We start from the raw sequence: 12441 nt of genomic DNA on the forward strand, positions 1-12441 counted from the left end.
AGAAAGCCTACGTACAACCCGATATTTATCCCATGGAATTCACACGACCCGCCTAAGTATAAGCTAGCAGCATTCCGGGCGCTCATCGCGCGAGCTTATTCGCACTGCAGCAGTACCCAGGACAGAAACGAAGAGCTCGGTTATATCAATAAATTAGCTAAGAGACACGGGATTAATACTAAAGCTATAAAAAGCCTATGTAAGACACGTAGCAAGATGAGAAGTCTACAAAATACAGAAGAGTTCACAACGATGGAGTACAAGGCCTCGCTAAGCAACGTATATAGGCGAATAGGAGCTGCTACAAAGAAAAGAATAGTATACAAAAGGAGTCCCACTATTTATCAGTTGCTAAGGGCAGACAAAGATGCTGTGGACAAGAACACTATTCCAGGAGTCTACAGAATCCCGGTTACAGACACACGGAGGCAGAATATGATGTTCTACATCGGGGCTACCGGAAGATCCATCAAACAAAGGCTGTTAGAGCATCAGAGAAATATAAGAAAAGAGCAGCCATGCACAGCGCTGGCGACGTACGTCTTAGCCGACCCACAAGAGGTCAAAGCGGAGTGGGACCGTGCTAAATTGATACAAATAGTACGCGACAAAAAGCACCTCAGATACGCTGAAGCCTGGCATATCTGCAAAACAAGCCAAAAAGGTTTAGCTATCAACTTCCGGGATGCAAGCAAAATATCGGCAGCATGGCGAACATGCATACTATAAGAGTCAAGAAAGTTAGCAAAGCGGCAACTCTCTTAACTTTTGTTTCTATCTGCACTTTATTGTATTTTAATGTATTTTACTGGTATTATTTTAACTACTGTAATTACAGCCAATATGTAGAGATGGCGCTTATACGATAGAATATCTTTTTAAAAACGTTCCAAAAATAACGCTTGTATTGGTAACGTAAATTTTAAGTTCGAAGTTCGATTGTTCAGTTTTTTCTTGATAAAGACCATTGAATATGGTCGAAAACGTTTGAATTTATCTATTAAATTACGGCTGCATATGTAAAGGTTTGTTTGAGGGTATTTAGAAAGATCTATATTTGATTGTTCGTGTAAAATACGTATATTTTCTATCGTGTATATTCGTGTATATACGATATTTTCTATCGGTCAGGTAAATTCATAAAATTCGCTTATTTAATATATAAGTTACTTTAACGTTTACGTAACTAAACTATAAACACGCATATTTAATATAACCAACGTTCGATGACGTCAGGTAACCGCTTTTAAAGTGGCGTCAGATTAACAAAATTTTACGAAATTTAATAAAAATCAATCGGAAAATTCGTCGGCAAATACTCGACGAACGAGAGGAAAAATTTCTTCTAGTTTTGGGGGTGGCGAGGTAAAGATGACGTTCGATTACAGAAAATCTCGCTTCTAACCCTTGTGGAGAATGAAAACCGAAGGCGGAGGATGGTAGGGAGTCTGTCTATCCCAGTCCGTCGTCACTCAGGGGATAGAAACGTAAAAAATGCAGATATTTAACCTTAAAATTCAAAAAGAATCCATGACGTCAATCGCATTCGAATTCATTGCGAGCTTTCTAATCTCGCAACAATTGCTATTTCTATGGAAACGCATATTGTTGCAACACGATTTTGCGTCACTTTGCACGTTTTTCGCTTGCCCAACGGACGTGTGCGTTCTTTGCTCTGGTTTTTGCTGTGTTTTCTGCCTTTTTCAGTGTTCCTTGCTACCCGAACGTGGTTTTAAGAAGACTTGTGGACGCCGACATTACACCAAGTAAGATTTTAATTAGAATTTAGCTAGCTATAAGATTTTATTTTCGTTTGGTTTAGTGCAACTTTCGGAGACGACATAGGCCGACTCGGACTTTGCATATTTGCGTTTAAATCTGCCGTCGCTTGTGCTTTTCGTTTGAATTACCATCCGAAACGACTTTTAAACGACCAAAGCCCCGAAAACGATGGACGCAAAGGATTAAGTATTTGTTCATTGGTTTATTTTCGTAATTAATTTAGATTATATTTTATAAACACGGTCAAAGAATAAGGATCTTATATATAGAAATTCAGTTAAAAACGTATTTAATACTAACTCTAAATACGAATTGCATCGCAAAGAGTATCGTAATTTTAACTAAAATATACACTCGAAACCGGATGGGCCGAAGGTTAAACGGAGACCGTATTCTGTAGCATGAGATGTTCCTTCGACACAAACTGGACGTCAAAAATTTCGCCCTTTGACCCCCGACTTCTCCATTGAATCTATGTATTAGTTACAACGCTTTTCAATGGCTCACTTTGCGAGAATTGAACTGTCTGCAACTGTGCGACTTCTAATACACTTAATAGTTATCTATACAGGCTGAACACAAAGAATTATTTTCCTTAAGCTGTCTCTTTTCACAATGTGGTCATTTCTGAGTGCAGTCCATATTCCACACTTACGTAACCCTCTGCAAATGCTTTTTGCCACTTAAACGTTCGTGTCCCGGACACGTGTTGTGTTTTCGTCGACTCTCGTACGAAATTTCTTTGCACGAAACTCTTAAGTGCTGTCGTTGCGTTTAGGTGACGGACTGCTTGTACGCACGTTAGGGTAAGTTGCTGTAGAACGAAACACTTATCACGACTTGGGCTCGCGATCGAATACGAATGTCTTTTTCGCATGGCTGCGCTACGTGCGGTGTAGCTTTACTTTTCTGTCCTACAAATACAAATTACGCGAAAGAGAGTTTCTTCGTTCCGGGTTGGTCCGTGTTTTTTGTCGTCTCTACTGCAAATGGAGTTCGAACGTTCTAGCAATTTCCGGTAGGATCTAGCGCGAACTCTGTCGTGAGTATTATCTTGTACCCAGTTGTTAAATATATCCGAATCCCATTAATATATATTTTTTGTTTCTTTACAGAATGAAGAGCTGGCGGTTTTGGCGTTGGCTGCGGCCCAAGAAGATGAAGAAGTGTGAAGGGCGTTCTCCTTCCGCAATCGATGAAGAGAGGGTCTTTTCCCCCTTTGAGCGGGGAGAGGAACTCTCTTCCATCGATTGCGGAAGGGGTTCTTCCTTCACTGGATCGCCTTCAGGAATAGGAGGTGTCGACAACATTCTCTGTTCCGCGTTGAACGGAGAGGAGGCATTTCGCCATTCGGACGTGTTTCGAAAGGTGAAATGTCTCCATGTTGACGACATCATCTTTGACGCACTGGGAGGGGAGGAATGTTTCGATCATTCCTCTCTTTTCCAACGAGTGGGATCCTCTCGTTCGGTGTGGGCAAGGATGCAAAGGAAAAAGCGTCGCTTCGTAAGAGATGCGAACGACTTTTTCCTTTGCTATTTCTGAAGGATATTACTAACCTAGGATAAGAAGGCAAGAGGTTTTTTCGTTTGTTTTTTCCTCTTGTCATACTAACAACATTTAAATTTAAGGTTTTAGTTTCAATTTACTAACGTAGGATAAGAAGGCAAGAGGTTTTTTATTTTTTATTTTTTCCTCTTGTCATATTAACATTTAAATTTAAGGTTTCATTTTCTATTTACTAATTTAAGATAAGAAGGCAAGAGGTTTTTTATTTTTTTCCTCTTGTTATACTATCATTGAAACTAAAACCTTAAATTTAATTTACTAATCTAGATGTATGAAGACAAGGGGTTTTTATTTTTTCCCCCTTGTTGTACTCACATTAGTTTAGTGATTCACATCCACGCACATAAACAACATCACTCACGCTGAAACACACAGTTCAAACAACGATACATTCATCGCATCCAATCACCAATGATTCCATTCACGTGCATTATAAACAACACCGTTTCACAACACGAACACGCTTCCCAAAATCCAACCTCTGGGTCCACGTCCCGGGAAGCGGTAACATCGGTCGATACGACCGATGGCCGAAGAGGCTTGGTAACAATTTACTTTTGACTTATCTTCGACATTAAAATTTAAATTCAAATTCTTGTAATGATTCGTTTACTTGTATTCAAATGATTTTTTGTTAATTATATACATAAAATTTTTTTCAAAAGTAAACACAGCAAGTGAAAAATATTCCAAATGATTGCTTTACCAGTATTTCTCATATATTAAATCGAATGTGCACGAAAAGCAGAAATTTATTAATTAACACATGTAATACACATTCCAATGATAAATACAGAATGTGAATATAGTAGAATGAGATTATAATAAAAGCTAGACACTGCGAATGAAAACATTAACTTACGTAAAAAAAAAAGACGACGTGGTAAGGGTATTTTACACATGCTACTTTTAATGTAGTTTAAAATACTCCTGTATTTAACAAAATAATAATAATTAATAGAACTAAATGGAATTTTTTACATACTTATAATGGGAATCCGAAATTCGATGTACTGTCGTTATTAATTGTTTCTTGAGAAGAATTTCTGTGCAAGGTATAATACGTTAAGATATGCTGGGTCAATTTTTCAAGAAAAACGGGGAAAAGTAGGCATTTTAAAAAATTTGGCAAGAAGAACTTCGCCGTATTTCGAATGTTGGATAGACGATAATCTTTGACCTCTGAAATCTCCCGTTCTACGAACTTTAAAATTTGGCATCTGTCACAACACGCCATTTTATTAGCAAAATTTCTTTCGAGTCGTTACTTCACAAGATTTGTCAATTTGAGTCACTACCAAGAAAGCTTGTTCGCTCTCTTAGTAGCGACTCAAAACCACCAGTTTAATAGCATCAATGCCTCTTATCCGCAAGCTATAACAAGGAGACAATAGGATATCTAACAAGTAAGAGTTAATATCTCAGGATGAGGTAATGATTAAGAAATAAAATTTGATACAGTAGCTTGAAGCATATGAGGCATTGATGCTATTAAACTTTGGTGGTTAACCGAACTAGTCTAGCCGAGTGCAGTGGGACTGATTTCTTCGTAATATTAAATGTAATAAAGGCAGAAATTTTTCCAGTTCAATGAGAGTGACTGAAAAGTAAATTTTGAAAATTTCCGTGGACACCTGGTCCTAAAGAAAACAAATGACGGACAATCTATTAAGTTTAACATATTTAGATTTTTACAGCTATGGCGAGAAACGTTTAAAATCTACAACAACCCTGTCGCGTCCTTTGAGGTATATAAACGATGCGACAAAAGAGGCATTTGACATTGACCAGTATCGGCACTCGGGATTTGGCAGCCCGCGTGCATGCATGCACTGCAGGACGATCTCTGATTTCATCCATTAGTCACTCGTAGGGAGCTATTTGACTAAGTGGATTGTTTTAAGATTTAAAACGTAAAGAATATTTTATGTTATTTTTATGTACGTTTCTTTACAAACCTATACAGTATTTAATTATAATTTTCTTTAAAAGTATATTCATACAATTGAAGACTATTTTGCACCAAATCCACCACACATTTTATTTCACCAAGTAAATTATTATTATTTTATTTTTAATTGTAGCCCTTATATCGTGGCTAGCGATTCAGAATGTAATTGTGATATAAAAAATACATTTAGAGAAGTACGGTTTTTACTGTTTATCGAACAAACGAATACGAATGGACCCTAGACCATCACTGACGCGTAATTAACTGATTGCCCTGGAAGTCGGCTTCTTACAGAAACCAGCTTCCCTGTCATCAAATGTCATGGCACGCCACAGATGGAACCTGAATCGGCTCAGGCACTGAACAAAGACATGGTCGGTTCCTTACCTGTTTCGGCAGCCATCTTGGCTGAAAACAGCGCCCTCTGTCGGATTTGGCGCTTGCCAATAATCTGACGTTTCTTTATGCAGCGAGAGTGTAGCGAAATGACGTCACGAGCCGTGTTGGCCAATTAGAAACCAGTTTCAGTGTGTTCGCTGTAAAGCGCTTCTCGAGCGCTGCATAAAGAAACGCGAGGTCTTTTAAATCACAACTCAGCTTTGTTTAGTATTCCTTTCTCAATCACACATTTCAAAGTATTTGAAAATATTTTCTTTTACACACAAAAATAAAATATCTATAAGGTTTACGGCTTTGTGAAACTTTTTTTGTTTATGCCGTTGAAATAAATAAATAAATAAATTTGTCGATTTTGTTTACGTTTATTGGGCCGCATTGGAACTTGCCTTGGACACCCCTGGTCTAGATCAAAGATCTTCAAATGTGGTCATCAGGTCAATTCTGCGCGATTTTTAAATCCAGGGAGCCGTTTTTGTAGCTTTTCAATCACTATCAGTCGTTTTGGCAATTTTTGATTGGTCATATCAGACAATGAAATCCTAAACGCGCGCGCGCGCACACGTTACCACAGATTCTTATTGTTTTCATATGAGTGCGATCACAAGACATTTTCTGTAACTGCTCGTGCACGGCCGTGAAAAATGTTTTCCCGAAAACCCTAGGTCTATATTAATACAATCTTTTCTTTCCATGTGATAAGAAATTAATAATCTGTTCAAAGGTGTTCTTATAAACAGTACTGAAGTTTCATCATTTCTTAATACATGAAATTCCACGTCAAAAACTGGTGTTTTTCATGTATTTAAGTACTTATAACTGTTTATTTTCATCAGTTGAAGTTACTTTATTTTAACGAAATATTTAAATTTTGTTTTGTTAAATTTTTTCTGAATTTCAATACAAGAAAATAACCTTGACGTTTCTAATTTATCAACAATATTTCAACCGCATATCGTCAAAATCTCAGAGCTTTACCGCCCAGTTCCAATTTATATAATCAAAAATTACATACATGATATACATATGTAATCATTTTTTAGTAGTTAGCTACTTATTTTGAAAAAACTCAACTAATTGTTACAAACGTATATTACATACATTTTCTATATTTTATTTGTCAAGAAATGAAATATTGAATAAAATCAAATATGCTTTTACAATAGACTCTCAGATTGGAGTCTTTAAAGATGTGTACTTAATACATGAATTAAAAATATCTATGTAAACTAAGTATTACAATTATGAAAACAAATAACAATGATATTTCTATTATAATATGCAACAGTGGTAATGGTGTCAAAGGGAAGTTCACAATCACTTAGATGCAAAAGATGACAATGGCATACAATGTAGCTAATAAACTGTTCAGTAACTGCAAGTTTTATTATTGTACGTGTAGCTTCCTTAAGTCTACGTATACAAGAAAGGAATGAATTATATCTTGGTAGGTAGGAATTTTATGGTTTCTCTTGACTTTCGGTAGTTTCCATATTTTCCGATTTGCTATCAGATTCGTCTTTTTTATCTTTCTTGCCATCCGCTCCTATTAAATATTTGAAAACGATTAGTAACTTTGATATGTTTAACAAAAGTTTAGCTTGTAATTTACTCGTATTTACCTTCCGAATCATTCCCTTCTCCCGAACTATTGTCGCGTCTACGCTTTCGGGGAAATTGGCTACGAGGGTATTTGGGTGGCGGTAGAGCATCCATGCCTAATACTTTGTGAATTTGACGAAAAGCAATAAGACGTAATGCGTGCTGTAAGGCAGTATACATAAAGTAAATGCTATGAATATATAAATGATAAATATATCGTTTTTGTAAATACGAAAACTAACTTGTGCACTGGCTGTTATATCTTCACGTTCTTGACTGGTTAAACAACCAGCTGCATCAAGAGGTTCTTTTTCACACGGATCAAATAATCCTGGTCCACCTGTAAATAAATCATACAAGTTAAATTTGCATTACATATAAATGGATGGAATATTTATCTTACTTGTTAGTTGTTATGAAATATTGTGTGCATGTATTTTTATGTATATTTAAACGTTTATTTTCACGTATTTATATACTAACTTTTTTTTTTATCTGGGATGAATAATTAACACAAATATGTTACTTTACTCAAAATAAAAAACGTGAAAAAATATTTGAAGTCTAACATATTAATTCAAATTGTTATTCATACATTTGTAGATTAATTTGCCTGCAATCCATAAGATAGCTGCCTACACATTTGTCTACTAAAAATGGAAATGTTAGTGTGTAAACATATCATTTAACCAAACAACTTATCAGGGTCCGTAGCAGTTTGTCACGTAAATTTCCCCAAATTTCCGTGTTATCGCCAAAAATTTCCAGTGCCCTAATATTGTAAGATCTTAAGTTTGTTCTGTACTTATAGCAAAATTATTAAGATCATAATATAAAACTCTTTCTACAGTCGATGACAAAAGTAAATTACCATCTCTTGCCAATCAGTGCACTGATATTACAGTCAAAAATTACATGATGCATAACTCAGACTAGAATTATATTTAAGTTTTAACTTAGAAATATAATTCTAGTAACTTAGGCCCAATCCACACCACCAATCAACTCATGGTCTGTCATGCTCTACTCACAATACAGTCAAATATTTATTCAATTGTGTCCAATGTACTGTACTTATTTACACTGAGTAACTTTCAGTTCTTGGTCTAGTACTATACATTGGATACAATTCATAAATATTTAACAGGACTAATGGCTTGGTAATATAAATTGGACCTTAATAGTGAGACAGCTGACCACCTACAGGTCAAAATATCTCCTCTAGGACAATCAACAGAAAGCACATCTACCTAATTGTAACCAGAAATTATAAACTGATAGAAGTTTATAACATTAATTTCTATTTAATTAACATCAATTAAATTTATGCATGAACACACACACACTCACCTACAACAGTACATCATCAAAAAATACGTTATGTAATCTCTATCTCTGCCAGGAATTATTTTTTAACAGATGCTCACTGACTGTTTGATAAGTGATGGACTCTGAGCCAACTAATTCATTCAGAAAGTGAGCACTCAATGTCTGATAACTTGTTTCTGAATGATCCCTTTTATTTGAAGAAGTTAGATGTCATAGAAAATTTCTATATCACAAATGAATGAAACTTTGCACTCACACTGCATCAATTAATCAATTAACTTGGATAAAAGAATATAACAATAACACAGAGCAGCAATTTCCATAAAAATCTATTTTCCAAATCATGAAAATGCCAAGTTTTCCAGGATTGCTATGAACATTAACTTTTATTAGCTGATTTAAACTAATCTAAGACAGAAGCAAATACAATTGCAATTATAATTTACATGAGAATTGTATTCCTGAAAAAATGTGTAGTTAATATTTGTGAAAATTAATATCAATTCTTTCTTATAAATAACTTAAACATGCAGATACTTTTCTAGTTTGTTTAAGGTAAATGAATACAAAAAAAAATTCTCTCAGTTTTAATGGGACAAATAGGATAAAACAAAATTTGTCATGGAAATTTATATACAAAATTTAAAAAAAATTATTCCAATATTTGAAATGCATTCATGCAATACTTTCAAAACAAAAAATCTATCATCTTTTTAAGATTGTTTTCCTCTAAGCTTACATCATAATATTGATTATGCTCTCTCTATATATCTAAAATGTTTTTCTTTATAATCTGATTTTATATTGAGTTATACAATTCTTCTTTACAAAACTTTGTCATTTCTAAGATACAAACTAATGATAGAAAAGCAGTCTCAATTGTGAGCATCTATTTTGTAGATAAAGATTTGTTTAATCTTATATATTGAGATGTGTGTTTTCACTTTTATACCTTTCTATTTTATAAACTCCTCCTTGTCTATTTATAGAATGCAATCTCTTACATGAAACTTGTCTATCTTCTAAATTCACATTAGACTAAAAAAAATTTCTATACTTCGTGAATTATACTATCGAATATTTAAATATAGTGTTTCAAAAATAAATGGTATAACCTCAGGAATGATTTCCTCATAAGTAGACAGTAAAAATAGTTTATAACAACACAGATCCAACATATTTAACTTTTCCACATTTGTTAGATTGCATATCAGCTTACTCCTGATTTGAATACACAGTCAAAACAGAAAACTTAACAGATTCTGTCAGTACCTTGTGATGAAGAAAATTACCCGAAGACAAGACATTCCTGTTAATAACTCAGAAATCAGGCATTTCCAAAATTTTGTGGATATAAACTATTTTTATTGTCTACATTTAAAGAGCTTATCCTTGAGATTATGCCATGTATTTTTGAAATACTTTGTACACGAAGTCTGTTCAAAAAGTATCAGACTTTTATTTTTTCCACGTAAACCAATGATATGTGGGAGACCTCTTTCGGTGGAGTTGTGGAGGGGACAGCCATGCACAGCCCTGAATTTTTTCCCGTCTGCAGGAAGCGTCAGTTGTTGGCAGTCGGCCAATGAGTGAGGACATGTAGTGAGCTCTCGTCGGATTCCACTAAGTTGGAAAGTGACTGAACAACGTGAGCAGCGATATTGCATCAAATTTTGCCAAAAGCTTGGCGATACCCAAGCGGAAACCATTCGCAAGATTCAGCAGGCTTTCGGGAACGATCCTCGAGGCCAAAAAAAAAGCGCAGCAGGTCCACAGCAATATCAAGGTCATGTTGACAGTTTTTTCGACTCTTGTGGGGTGGTGTATCGTGAGTACGCACCACAAGGCCAAACCATCGCAAAGGAGTACTACCAGGAGATCCTTTGTCGTCTTTCTGATGCTGTGCGACGCAAACAACCGGATCTATGGTTGATCAAAACTTGGCAGCTCCATCGTGATAACGCATTCGCCCATTCTGCGCATCTGATTCGAACTTTCGTCACCAAACACAACATTCCTGTGGTTCGTCACACTCCATACTCTCCCCACATGGCTCAGTGTGACTTTTGGCTATTTCCCAAGCTGAAAATGCCACTAAAAGGAACCCGATTTTAGTCAAGAGAAGACATTGTGCGGAATGCAACGGATCGGCTGATGGCCATTCCAAAAGATGCGTTCCAGCAGTGTTTCCAGCAATGGCAGGAACGCTGGGAGAAGTGTATACATTACCAAGGAGACTACTTTGAAGGGGATTAGGGTTTTGTACTTCAAAATCAATAAATGTATTTTTGCCAACCAAAGGTCCGATACTTTTTGAACAGCCCTCGTATTACTTTTAATTATAACAACACACCTGAATTTTTTTGTCAAGCATAAATTATTTTATTCTCAAACATTTTCAACCTACTTATTATAGGCCATCTTCAGGCTTACAATTACCGTTCCAAAATGAAACTCAATGTTTTTCAAATACATTTCATTTTAAATTTAAAAGATTTTTACAATAATTGCATATATTAAATAAATGAAAAAAATAAATCAATACAATAAATAAATAAAAGTAAATAAAATAAATTAAATAGCATAAATAAATAACACAATAAAAACTACAAGCTTTAAGGGTTTTTAATCCCCATGTTTTTTCTATCATGTATAGTACTTCCATGTTGTTAGAAGCATATTAGCATTCTTGGCATTTATGCAACGGTTTTTCATTTTACTTTTATATATTTCCATTTTTAATGAAATGGATGAAGATTGGACCATTTAATGATTTTTGCCTCATCCCATTTTACATTTGCTCCTTCTGTCTGTGCCATGACTGCTAAAATGTTGGTGTTGTGCCTTTTATTAACATTGTATTTGTGTTCTCGCAGACGTATTGCTAAGTTTCTTCTGGTTACACCCAACATAATCCTTTGCTATTCCCAATTCCTGATTCTCAAATGGTATTTTATAAACTCCAGCTTTCTCTTGCATTTTTACGCTGTCATTATCGTTCCTTATTAAGCTACAGATGTTGGATGCTCTTTTATATACCATTCTTGCATTTTTATAAGTACTCAATTCATTCATCACTCCTCCTATACATTTATTGTATCTGAATTTGTTAATTGCATCTACTTTAGTATGTTTTTTGCCTTTATGTTGTCTGTAACCTTTGACCAGGCCTTCTATTGTGGCAGTTTTGTATCCTAGATTTGTTGCAATTCTTTTAATTCTACTAATCTCCTTAATATGGTCCTGAATGTTAAATTATTAAAAGTAATACTGCACTAATTCGAATTTGAGGTGTGCATTTGTGACTGAAGGGTCAGCACCACGGATACAATGCTGACCCTTCAGTCACAAACCACATAATAATAAATATAATGATGCATCCCACAATAAAAGTTATGTAAATTAAGTATTTTGTTAATTTACATTAGTTATATGCACATGAATGTAAAACAAATTTTGAAAAATATGGATAAATAAAGACATTCATATGCAAACTAGAGTAAAAATTAACAACATAACAAAATCAAAAGCTTACAAATTATTATTTCTAACTATAATTTTTGAAAATTCATTCATATTTGACATACTATTTTGTAAGTACAGTCTATAATACAGTGGAACCTCGGTATACGTCTGCTTTAGAATACGTCCAATTCGGAATACGTCCTGTTTGGACGAAACAAATTTTGCTCAGTATACGACTTTTGTTCGGTATACGACTTAATTCAATTATACGCGCCATCTATGAACAAGTAACACTATCGGTGTACTACACTAGACTAGACGTTCACAGTGCTACGGTTTATAACTTT

At 34.9% G+C, this 12441-nt stretch overlaps 2 protein-coding genes across 4 annotated transcripts in view; one reads left to right on the forward strand and one right to left on the reverse strand.

Annotated features, from left to right (window-relative positions):
- Positions 1 to 1034: 1034 nt before the first annotated feature.
- LOC111634621 lies at positions 1035 to 3470 on the forward strand. Its single transcript, XM_023379450.1, has 2 exons — positions 1035 to 1766; positions 2898 to 3470. The coding sequence occupies exons 1-2, from the start codon at positions 1495 to 1497 to the stop codon at positions 3325 to 3327; spliced, it is 702 nt and encodes a 233-aa protein (XP_023235218.1). The 5' UTR covers positions 1035 to 1494; the 3' UTR covers positions 3328 to 3470.
- A 3317-nt stretch (positions 3471 to 6787) lies between these two features.
- The window catches only part of LOC111634619 (zinc finger RNA-binding protein-like), a 96006-nt gene continuing 90352 nt past the window's right edge, over positions 6788 to 12441 (reverse strand). For all 3 annotated transcript variants that reach the window (XM_023379448.1, XM_023379449.1, XM_023379447.1), the window contains exons 20-22: positions 7543 to 7640; positions 7321 to 7462; positions 6788 to 7244 (exon numbers count right to left, since the gene is read on the reverse strand). In XM_023379448.1, the coding sequence (XP_023235216.1) occupies positions 7159 to 7244; positions 7321 to 7462; positions 7543 to 7640 (326 nt within the window). In that variant the 3' untranslated portion in view covers positions 6788 to 7158. The remainder of the gene's footprint in view (positions 7245 to 7320; positions 7463 to 7542; positions 7641 to 12441) is intronic.

Source organism: Centruroides sculpturatus, unplaced genomic scaffold (assembly GCF_000671375.1).
Source record: "Centruroides sculpturatus isolate CEXI.00-Female unplaced genomic scaffold, Cexi_2.0 scaffold950, whole genome shotgun sequence".
Lineage (NCBI taxonomy): Eukaryota > Metazoa > Arthropoda > Arachnida > Scorpiones > Buthidae > Centruroides > Centruroides sculpturatus.

Excerpts from the sequence above, each read along its gene's own strand:
- LOC111634621 (XM_023379450.1), top strand. The coding sequence starts at position 1,495 with ATGCAGATATTTAACCTTAAAATTCAAAAAGAATCCATGACGTCAATC. Across the intron at positions 1,767-2,897 it reads GGACGCCGACATTACACCAA|AATGAAGAGCTGGCGGTTTT; the intron begins GTAAGATTTTAA and ends GTTTCTTTACAG.